Genomic DNA, 12,486 nt, shown 5'->3' on the forward strand with positions numbered 1-12,486 from the left:
GCTAAGAGTCAGACATGACTGAGCGACTTCACTTTCACTTTTCCCTTTCTAGCATGGAGAAGAAAATGGCAACCCACTCCAGTGTTCTTGCCTGGAGAATCCCAGGGACCGGGGAGCCTCATGGGCTGCCATCTATGGGGTTGTACTGAGTCAGACACGACTGAAGCGACTTAGGAGCAACAGCAGCAGCAGCCGCTTAGCAGCAGCATTGAATATTTCATCACCAGCACATTTTTTCAGCTGCATTTGTAACATTTATAATACTCTGGGTCATAAAACAAAGCACAGCAAAAAATTTTTAAAGTAGTTTAAATCATACAGAATATGCTCTCTGATCATAATAGAATCAAACTAGAAATTAATGACAGAAAGACAAGAAGAAAATCTTTAAACATGTGGAAACTGAATGATATACTTCTAAATAATCTCTGGGACAAAAGGAAGTCTCAAAAGGATTTAAAAATACAAAGAACTGAACGAAAACACAGCCAAAGCAATGCTTTGGGTAATTTATAGGGAAATTTATTTCACTAAAATGTATTAGGTTGTAAATCAATAATCTAAGTTCTCACTTCAAGAATCTAGAAAAACAAACTCAATACAATTAGAAGGAAGAAAATAATAACAAAAATCAACAAAATTTAAAACAGAGAAACAGCAGAGAAAGTCAATGAAATCAAGGCTGGCTTTTTTAAAATGTCAATAACTATGTCAATCCTACTAAGCATTGTAATCAGCAACTTAGATGAAATGGACCAGTTCATCAAAAACTACAAATTATCACAACTTACTAAAGATGAAATAGATGCTAAAAATAATCATGTAATTATTTAAAAAGTTGATTTCATAAAACCCAAAAGAGAAATTTCCTGACCCAGCTGGTTTCATTAGTGAATTCTGCCAAAAATTCAAAGAATTAACACCAACTCTACACACTCTTTCCCAGAAAATAGAATGTTTCCCAGCTCATGATACCAACATTATTCAAATGCCGATACCAGACAAGGACATGATAAGAAAAGAAATTTACATGTTTGGGCTTCTATTGTGGCTCAGTTGGTAAAGAATCCGCCTGCAATGTGGGAGACCTGGGTTCCATCTCTGGGTTGGGAAGATCCCCTGCAGAAGGGAACAGCTACTCACTCCAGTATTCTGGCCTGGAGAATTCCATGGACTATATAGTCCATGGGGTTGCAAAGAGTTGGACACAACTGAGTGGCTTTCACTTTCACTTTGTCAAAATAGTTGAGTGTACCTGTGGTGGGTTGGGGCTTCCGTTATGTTAATCTGCATGTCTGTCCCTCGACTAGTATTATTCTATCTGGATTACTGTAACTATATGTAAGACTTTTTATCAATCACTTTTGATTGTTCCCACATTATTTTTCTTCATCACATTTGATTTAGGTATTCTAGGGCCTATGCCTTTCCATTTACATCTTAGAAAAGATTTTCTATTCTACAAAAAACTTTGCTTGGATTTTAACAGGAATTCCATTAAACCTTGAGATCATTTGAGGAGAATTATATCTTACTATGTTGAATCTTTAAATCTATGGACACAGGACATCTCATCATGTATTTAGATCTTCTTTGATTGCTTTTGACAACACTTTTTAATATTCAGCACACAAATCCTGTACATGTTTTGAGAAGTTTATACCTAAGGATTTCATTTTCTTGGCATAATTGTGAGTGCTCCAAATTTTTTTTTTTTAATTTTGGTTTCCATATGTTCATTTTCACTATATAGAAACATAATGGATTTGTGTGTTGTTCTTATATCTTCAGATTTTGATGAACTCATTCTTAGTTCTTGGAGTTTTTTCAGGAGATTCTTTGGGATTCCCTACATGGGCAATCATATCATCCGCTTTGTCTTTAGTTTTCAGTAGTTTGATTTCAATGTGTCTGGAGTGTATTTCTTTGGGTGTACTGTTGGGGGCCAGCGTGAGGCACTCCGGAGGCCCATGGCAAAGGTCATGAGGAAGGAGGCTCGACATACGCAAAGGCGGGATCGAGCCTCAGGAGTCCCCCTGGAAATCCTCGAGCGTCTACCCCCATAACCAGAGCCTGCCTACTTTACTACTTTGTGCTCTCACCTACACCTCTGACTTGACGGGGGGCTGTCCCCCACCACCTCTTTCGGAGAAGGAGTTAACTTAGAGCTCCAGTTAATAATAATTCCTAGGCGTGATAGGAGTGTTTCAACCTACAAACTCCTCTGAAGGTTCTCTAGCCTGCCTGACAGGCTTGTCCGGCCACATGTGATTGCTCACAGCCTCCCAACCGTGAGAGGCACAAGATGCTTTAAACCTTCTAAAAACAGGTTCCTTAGAAAAATTAGAAAACCATTGGTATAAGTATAGTGGGCTGATTAGAAATTGTATTGGTGAAGGGTTTTTCATTTGTTGAGCCAATGTTTGTTGCTAAGACTCCACATCCCCTGCCCTTACACACATTAATGAATATATAGAAGAAATAAGTATTAACCTTTGATATAAATCACATTAGACCTTAGGCTAAGTAAATTATTTCCTTAACTAAAACCCACTACACCCTCACCCTATAGGAATGTAACTTTATTTGGGTGGCATCTGTTTTAAGAATAATCACCCTTGGAGAAAAAAGTGTTCTGGTTGACTGTCCACTGTCACAAGGAGAGGGTCATAAATTGTCAGCAGGCCCCCCTGGCCAGAAGATGATGTAACACCCCTAAGACCTCTGTATACATTTGTATGAAGCACCTGAATTTAATAAAAGTCAGGACTGCTGTCCCCACGTGACTTTTGTATACCATCTCAGTATATAAAAACAGACTCTGGAAAATAAAGAATTGGGATCAGTTCCTCGAAAGACTGGTCTCCCCATGTCGCTCGCTCTCTCAAACTCTGGCTGAGTCTCCAACTGGAGCGCGGAGCCCACCATGCTTACTAACTTTGCCTGGGCTTCTAAGATCCGACCGGGGAGGCCTCAGTGTCTCCTCTCCTTTGGGAGAACGGAAGGACCCCTGCAGCCTACGTAAGTGGTGCAAACTTCTTGTCTTGAAGTTTTATTGGTCTCCCGTGTAAACCAAGCTACTCAGCCTCTTTTCTCCACTGAATTTTCCTACTGAACTATCCTCATTCTATTACTCTTTACATCTCTAATTAATATCTAATTGAAGCTATTGTATCCTGATCCTCGCCGAAGCCGTCTCCCCTTCGAATATTCCCTGAAATTCTTGACTATGTAGATTTATGTCTTTAACCAAATTTAGGAAACCATTTCAGCTCTAATTTATTCAATTTTTTTTCCTGTACTGCCTTCTTTTCCCTCTTCTTCTGACTCTATGATACCAATATTAGCTCTTTTTATTGCACCACAAGTCCCTGAGACTTTGTCAATTACTTTTTCAATCTTTTGTCCTCTGTGTTATCCATATCACATAATTTTTATTGACGTATCTTCAAATTCATAGATTATTTTCTTTGTTATCTCCATTTTGCTATGAAACCTATTCAGAGAGTTGTGATTTTTAGGTTTTGGTTATTGCATTTTTCAGCTCCAAATTCTATTTTTATATCTTCTTTTTCTAAGACTTTCTGACTCCCTGTTCATTTCAAGAGTGTTTTACTTGTTGGAACATTTTACATCTGTATCATCTCAGCATTGATGTGTATTGATGGCCTTTCCCCATATGAGGTGAGATTTTCCTGGCTCTTCATATGTTGAGTAATTAGATTGTAATATGTTATAAGTCCTACAGTTCTTATTTATGGGTCTTAGACACATTCTAAGAAGAATGTTTCTTTTGTGTGTGTGTTTTAGCAGTCAATTGCCCTAGTTGCTTTCAGTCTTCAAATTCCAGCCAGTTGCCAATCTACTGTTTATCCCATTCTCAAAGGCTTTGCAGTGCTATTTGGATCAGCCCTGCATGTGTGCCAACTAAGATCCATTTGGGACTTGGGCGGTGGTCTATACCATAGTTCCATCTTCAAAATCTATGTATGTGCTGTTTAGGGTCAGAACTGTGCGCACACAGCTTTGAATAAGCCTAGGAATTCATAAAACACTTTTATAGGGTTGCTTTCCTGAGCTCCTCCATCTCCATGACCTCACTTGTCTGTTCTGGTTCCTTGGAGTTTCCCTTTTGGTCCTTAAGCCAAAACCATTATTTACCCTGTGCTGCAACACTCTTGCCATGACAGCACGCATATCCACAGCCAAACAGCAGGAGGGCTGAGCATGAATAAGGCAGTTTTAGATTCTTAGGGACCTTAATGTCACCACTGCCACCACCATCACAAGATTCCTTAGTGGCTGGGGCATAAGAGAATGGATAAAAATAAGAAAAAAGAATCAAAATCAGGGCTTTCCTCCATTCTCTCTCTTTCCTGTTTCTCAAGTAGACTTCTCCTTGAGCTCTCTCTATGCACTGATGCCCACTTCCAGACTTGGGGCGATGTTTACTTCAGGTTGGAGAATAGTGGAGGAAAATTAAAAGATAAGCTCGCCATCAGTTCAGTAGTCATTCAAATGTTGGTCTTTTCTGATCTTTCTGCTATGAATTATTTTTCAGAGTTTTCAAATAGCGATTGCATGTACCCTGTCCAGGTTTTAGGACTGTATTCAGTATGAGAGACAGGGTGAAGTGTACTTACTCCCTGTTACCTGGAATGAGAACTCCAGTCATTGTTTGTTCAACTCATTAATAATGAGAGAATTAGTAAGATGTTAATACTGGAAAAAGATCACTTGAGAATATATATATATTTGTATCCAATTTAACTAAAGAATATTAGAAAAAGATTGCTGAGCTACATTTTAAAAACTTGTAGGATGACTTACGTCTTACAGGACAATAAATTGTAACCTTTGGGAGTATCTTTTCCATTGAATGGAAATAATTTGCATCCATACTAAACAAAAATTTGTATGTTAACTAGTAACTTCTCTAAGTCTGGAACTTTTCACTGAGAGTAAACAGTATCCTTACTTAGGGATACTTACTGTACTTAGGGAAAATAGAATGTACCGAGTAAACAGTATCCTTACTGTTTACTAGGTACATTCTATTTTCCCTAAGTACAGAACTAAGTACATTTCCCTAGATAAACTTTGCATGAGGTCTTTGTCCCTGCATTACATGAAAATTCCTTGCATTCCTTATTTTGTTTTTTTTGCCTGTTACCATGTTTTGGATATGTGTGCATGCTAAGTCGCTTCAGTCATGTCTAACTCTTTGTGACCCTATGGACTATAGCCCTCCAGGCTCCTCTGTCCATGGGATCCCCCAGGCAAGAATACTGGAGTGGGTTGCCATGCCCTCCTCCAGGGGATCTTCCTGACCCAGGGATCAAACCTGCATCTCTTACGTCCCCTGCATTGACAGGCAGGTTCTTAGACAGGTTCTTTACCACTAGTGCTACCTGGGAAGCCCCCGTGTGTTGGGTAATTGTTCTAAAAATTGGGATCCAAATTCTTCTTGCAGAAGGTCTCAGCTGAAGCAAGAGATGATAAAAGACTGGCTTAGACTCCCTGAGGAGACAACCTATTTTTTCCCCAATTCAATAAATATTTATTGCATACCTACAGTGTACCAAATATTTTGATAAGAAATGGTGCATAAAAGCAATATATGATTTTCATAATATGTATCAATCATGTAGTATTCTCTTGAAAAATAATTTCTCCCACAAATATAGAGACTGTAAAACTCCTTGTCATGGAAACTTTGAAAAATATGTAGGGTATGGCTATTGAGGTATATAGCAAATACTATATTCCCATGATGCTCTTCAGATTAACTCAGAGCACAGTTAGTGCTTATTCACTCTGTTATTTTGCTTGCTGTTGTTTATTCTCTAAGGAAAGGCAGAGGGAAAAAAGAAGAGGAAAAAGTGAAGGAGGAGGAAGAGGTTGCAGCAGCACCCAAATTGACTGGAGAAGGAAGCCTTGAGAAAGAATGGTTCCCTCCCTCTGATCCTGACTTCTGTGTTTATGTGTATGAAGTGACCAAATCCATACTTCCCATCACCAATATAAAGGAGCAGATTGAGGTTCTTGCAAAGTAAGCTGTCTGTGTATACACACGCGTTTTCAGTTTCTGAAAAATCATTTTTGATGTTAGTGATTTGCATTGTTCTAGTCAGTTTTCAGACAACGACACCATAATAAAATCGAACTGTAACAGCACTCTGACTCTGAAGCAGAAACACAAAGATTTGGAAAGAAAGCCTCCATTTCTATTTTGGATAATATTTCTGCCAAAAATCACAACTTAGGAGCTAGAAATTACTTAAAGAAAAATGTCTCTGTCATTTTCTCCTGCTAAACCATGAAAAGCATCTTTCAGGGTGATTCCAAAGAAGTTATAAATGAAGGAATCCTATCGTGTATTATTTGTAAACTCACAAGTTGGTTCCTAATAAAATGATCACCCGCTATTTTTATGCTATATGTCCGATATTTTGTGTCTCACATTGCTCTAAAGTGGCATTGTGGGTATTCTAAGAGATGGTTCGGCGCTCTGTATAATCCAGTGAGGTTGCCTCCTAAATGAGAGCGTTTACTCTGATCCCACCAAGAGAAGACTGAGAACTTGACCTTATAGCTGACAGGGATTAAGACTTACTGGAAATGGAGGCTCACTTTCTTGACTGACACCAGCCAGTCGTGAGCTCCCGGCTTGTGCAACAGCTGCAGTCTCTGTAAGAGCTTGTACCTTCTCCAAATAGAAGTGAGTTGCAGGCACCAAACCTGGATGTGACAACTGCAAGAAACACAGCCGCCAGATCACTGACTCCTTGTCAGCTGGCTCTGGAAGGGAATGTTTTTTTGGCTACTGAAGTTTTCCTGGTGTCCTTGAGAAGTGATGACTCAAGCAGATTCTGACTTAGCTCATTTCAACATTTGTCAAATTTCCTCATGCTTTGTTCCTATCAGAAATCATTTTCATCAATCCCCCATTTTTTTTTTTTTAATCTGAGCCCACACCAGGAGAGTGATACAGAGATGTTTTCCCATGCATTTGGCTCCTAGTGGAATACCTGGCTGGCTGACAATGCAGGTCAGCGTTCTGCCCAATCCTTTCTCTTGGTTTTCACCATTGCTCTTCTTTGTTGGTTCCATAAACAGCAAGAGGAAATTCTTTCTTAACGATGTGCAATTCTGCTTTTACTCCAAGATGTAAGTAGCCGCAGTTGACAGAGGATTTTTACTGGTGTGCTGAGTGACATCCTCAGTGAGAGCCTACTTTTAGGAGAAACTCTCAGGCAAAGTACAACGTGCCCAACTCACCTCCTCATGTAATTGTTACTTACTTTTTCCTTTGTGCCTCTTCCTCCCTCCTCTAACTTCAGTGTTATGTAAATGCCATATATCTTTCTCTAAATTAAAAAATAATAATAATAAAATCTAAAAGAAGAAGAGGATAAAACTTGAAAATAATTGTGAACCTAACAGTATGCAGTGGTCCTGTGTGTTTGGATGAGGTTAAATTCCTTAAAAGAAGGACCATACGTCAGGACAATTCAGATTCAAACATTTGAAAATACTTGCCAAGAGTAAGATAACATTCAAAACCTGCTTTGATACAAATGTAATGTGATATTGATCTGTATCTTGCTATAAACATTAGGAAAATTAGCATTCATTTCTTTTTTCCTGCTGAATGAAACTGTTAGAATTTCAGCTTATATATGACAGTTTGAAGAGAGTAAGCATAATACTGTGTGTGTGTGTGTGTGTGTGAGTATTCATGCATGCACACTCAGTGGCTTCAGTCGTGTCTGCCTCTTTGCAACCCTATGGACTGTAGCCCACCAGGCTCCTCTGTCCATGTGATTCTCCAGGCAAGAATACTGGAGTGGGTTTACATGCCCTCCGTGAGGGGATCTTCCTGACCCAGGGATCGAACCCACATCTCCTGTGTCTCCTGCATTAGAGGCAGATTCTTTACCACTGAGCTGTCAGGGAAGCCCAAGCATAATCTTAACTTATAGTAAATACATAAAGTAAAACAAAAATCAGAAGGAAAACATGTTTTACAAGTATAATTACACAGAAGACAGTGAAATATTAAACTTGACTGATTCAATCTCACTGCAATTGATGCAGGTATGTGGCTGAAAAAATGGGTGGTAAGATTCCAAAAGAAAAACTACAGGATTTCAGCTGGGAGCTTCATATAAGTGAACTAAAATTTCAACTTAAATCCAATGTTGTACCAATTGGACTGATCAAAAAAGGAATCTTCTACCATCGAGCTTTGCTTTTCAAGGTATTTAAGATGTTTTGCCTCATTTCCAATTAGGTAAAAATGTTTTGTGTTCATTGTTGTGGAGTGAGCCAGTTGCTAACAATTAACTATGTAATACTAATACTATCATTTAGATGTACTTATATTTGGCATATATATGTATGTGTATATACATACACACATGTAAGTTCACCAGACTGTTAGAAGCTTATTCATTCTATATTTGTGACACACCTACTCTAGACCGGGGGACGACAGAGGATGAGATGGTTGGATGGCATCACCAACTCAACGGACATGAGTTTGAGCAAGGTCCGGGAGTTGGTGATGGACAGGGAAGCCTGGTGTTCTGCAGTCCGTGAGGTCACAAAGAGTTGTACATGACCAAGCAACTGAACTGAACTGAACTCTAGACCAGGGCCTCTTCCAAGGTCGGGAATATAGGGATAATAAAGTGACAATCCCTGCACTCAAGAGGGTCTGAAGCCAGACTTGTGGGTTCTCAGGTGACTTCAGGGAAAGTTTCAGGGGAGGAAATGATATGTGGCCTCAGTATTAAAGGCTGCATAGGACGCCAGCAGGAAAGAAGGAAAGACACGGATGTTCTAAACATTTTATTCAAAATAACAGGTATGAGAGTCAGTGACCCACGTGAGGGATGGAGAATAGGTCTGGATCCAGAAGAGCAGGGAAGGATGGGCTAAAGGGCCAGACAGTAAATCACCGTGTGAGTTTGCACTTGATTCTAAAATCTGTGAGTGGCCACTGAAAGTTAAGGGGAGCATGGTAATGTGATTTTGAAAGACCACTGAGGCTACAGAACAGGGAATGAACTAGAATGTGGCTAAGACTGGAGACAGGAAGACCAGCTGGAAGGTCCCTGGAGCAAGAAGTCTGGGTGACAGATACAAAAGCCATGGAGGAGGCTACAAACTAGCAGTGAGTTTAGAGGGAGACACAGGAGGTAAAACTGAAAGAAGCTGCTGACTGCCTAACAGTTGTACGAGAGAGTGCATGAGAAGAAAATGATTTCCAGACTCTGGTCAGGGCAACTGGAAATGATGGCATCGTTCATGGAGATGAGGACACTAGAGCCAGAAGAGGCAAAAGGAAGGGGTGATCGTTTTTTCCCTTCATTGTATTCAGTGTCTGAAATATAATAGGGGCTGAGAAAATGGTTTCTGAACCATAGATTTAAATGTATAAAATTCCAGCCTTCTCCTGAATACCTGCAAACTTCATTGCATTTTGCCTCCAGTTTCAAGCTAATCCTATTTGTAGCCCAAATGCCAGTCTTTCCTATTTCCTGGGATTTCTTGCTCTATCAGTTCTTGTCTCTCATATTAAATCTCTTTCACTTTGCCAGCTGTTTCTCCTTTAAAATCTAAACTTAAGTCCATTCTATCTAAAGAGAAAATGTAAATCTTTTCTCATGATCTCTACAACCACTCCTGTATACAGCCCCATTACACGACAGTCATCAACGTGAGCTTATGTACCAGGCATTTGATAAACATAATTATGAACAGTCTCAAATAGGCCAAAGGCTGGAACTACTACCTCTGTTTTAACGACAAGAAAATTGATACTTAGACAAGGAATTTACCCAGAGATACAGCTGGAATTTGAACCCATGCCTGTCTGAGCCAAAACCTACTACACTGCTTCTGTCTGAAGATAATTCTCATTCCTGGTCAAAAATTCTGAGTGATCTCAACTCCTTGATCTCACTTTTATCCTCAGCTCTCTGCAGTCTGGCCGTTGCTCCCTCCCGACAAGGATCATAATGATCTAGTGTCTCTCTTGTTTGATATGTCAGAGAATTTGTCATTGATCCTTCCCTTTCTTCAGCACCACTTTCCTCAGTCACTTCTGTCCTCTTGTTGTTTCATCTCAGTCTCCTTTGGAGACTTCTTTTCCTCCACTCTTGTCTTAAACGTTAGGGTCTTGACCCAGAACTCAAGGTTCTTACTTTTTTCACTGGTAAAATGTCTCATCCTTCTATTCCTCCTAAATCGTTGACACCTCCTACACATACTGTTCATCTCCCCCATTTTCTTCCAGCTCCTTTCCCCCATGGCAGCCTAGATAAATTGCCCACAGACCTTATAACCTGCTCCCTGGTTTCCTTCATCTTCCTGCCACCCCCCCCTCCCAATCCTTCCACTCCTCTGCCTTGCCTGCCTACCCTGGGCCGATCCAACTGCCTGCCCTTTCCACGTTGACACTCAGGCTGCAGAACGTGACCGTGGCACGTGTGCCACTGCCAATTCGGGATCCAAGATGGTGGTTCACGTGCTGCCTGGCCACCTCTTCCAGCTCCTAGCCAAGGACTTTTCTTATTTTCCTCAGCAGTCATGTCCCCACATCAGCCCTCCTTCCTAAGCCTTTCCATCTTCACCTCTTCCTATGAGCAAATGACCTTTTTTCCCATTTTGCGAAGTAAACAGAAACTTCCAGGTTCAACTCAGCCGAGGTTAAGAACTCAGACTGGGAATTCCCTGGCAGTTCAGTGGTTAGGACTTGGTTCACTCACTGCTGGGGCCCCGGGTTCGATCCCTGGTTGGAGAACTAAGGTCCTACAAGAACTCAGACTCTGGAGATAGATTCCATGGCTTTCATGTTAGGTCAACCCTTATGGTGACCTTGGGAAAATTGTCTGACCTCAGTCTTACTCTTTGAAAAATGGGGAATACGATAGTATTCCACAGGGGTATTTTGATGATTTAAAGTGCCTTGATATGGAATAAGAGATCACTAAATACTATTTTGGAAAAGATGATTATATTTGTGTGTGTGTGTGTGTGTGTGTGTGTGTGTGTGTCTACCCCCTACTGTGAGTGTAAAATGATTCTAGGACCAATTTCAAGGGGATCAGAGGCTTGTTCCACACATCCAAACAATTATTTGCTGCCAGCTGGGTGTCCTACAATTCAACTCAATTTGGATACTCTTTACCCGGAGATGGGGTCAGACCCCACAGGTTAAGGGCTCAGTTTTAAAAGACTGCTTCCCCCTCACCACTGCCTACTTCAGGTGACAGTCACAAGCCCAAGTTGTCACCTGCGCATCTGAGTGACCAGGCTGTAGACTGAAGGTTCCAGTAACCTCCTCTTTGTGTTCAATTAATTTGCTAGAGTGGCTCACAGAAAGTAGAGAAATATTATTATTATTACTAGAGCAGTGGTTTATTATCAACGAGTATGACTCTTTATTATAAAAGAGTATAACTCAGGGACAGGCAGGTAGGAGAGACACAGGGCAGGCTGTGCGAAAAGGGCTCTGGGTTTCCAAGCTCTCTGAAGACACTGCTCATTAACTCAGAAGCTCTCCAAGAGTTTTGGCTTTTTAATGAACGATATATAGCATAGGTGTGATTAACTAAATCATTGGCCATTGGCTATTGATTCAACCTCCACCCCCTCTCCCCTCCCTAGAGGTCAGGGGGCAGAAGTGAAAGTTTCAACCCTTCACTCACAGAATTGATTCTCCTGGCAACCAGCTCCCATCCTTAGGCAGGGTCCAAAAGTCACCTCACTCACAAAACAAAAGACACCTTATGGATCTCATCACTTAGGAAATTCCAAGAGTTTTAGGAGCCCTCTGCCAGGAACTGGACAAAGATCAAATATATATTTCTTATTACATATCACAGGAGTACCAAACATCCAGATACTGTTATGCTACCATTGACTGTTGATCAGACTAGATGGAATGTAAGGTCCTAAAAATAACAACCATGCCTCCATCATCTGGGTTCACCCAAGACTCCCTGGTAGCAGTCTTTACATAGTAAGCAATCAATAATGACATGCATGTAGAAATACAGAGATGATCGAATCAACGCAAGCGTTGCCTTCTGGTACTAGGAACGTTTATTGAGCCCGTACGCTGTGCCAGCATTCACAGCATGAGTTCAGTTGATCTTCACACCCACCTGCAAGGAAGGTGGCTACACCATTGTTATCGTCCCACAGATGGAGACACAGAAGCATAAAGAAGTGAGTCATGTCCTTAAGGTGACGCTAGTCAGTGACTGAACTGAAATTCAAACCCAGCCAGCTCTCTTATCCCCTATGATGGGACTAGGAACTTTCCAGATTATTTAAAAAGTGCTTTTAAAATCAGGACAAATTGAAGGAAGAGACAGCTTCCAAGGAACATAGCAACCCCTGAGGACTGGGTAGCAGGCAGCCCAAGGTCCAGCTGCTCACAGGTCTGCTGGTCTGGCTGCACCAGTCTAC

At 40.8% G+C, this 12,486-nt stretch overlaps 1 protein-coding gene across 1 annotated transcript in view; it reads left to right on the forward strand.

The window, feature by feature from the left end:
• Window positions 1–12,486, forward strand: part of ARMC3 (armadillo repeat containing 3) — a 91,989-nt gene that overhangs the window by 78,417 nt on the left and 1,086 nt on the right. The window contains exons 17-18 of the mRNA XM_010859912.1: window positions 5,852–6,052; window positions 8,101–8,263. Of these exons, the coding sequence (XP_010858214.1) occupies window positions 5,852–6,052; window positions 8,101–8,263 (364 nt within the window). The remainder of the gene's footprint in view (window positions 1–5,851; window positions 6,053–8,100; window positions 8,264–12,486) is intronic.

The sequence above is a fragment of the Bison bison genome, unplaced genomic scaffold (genome assembly GCF_000754665.1).
Source record: "Bison bison bison isolate TAMUID 2011002044 unplaced genomic scaffold, Bison_UMD1.0 scf7180017864461, whole genome shotgun sequence".
NCBI lineage: Eukaryota > Metazoa > Chordata > Mammalia > Artiodactyla > Bovidae > Bison > Bison bison.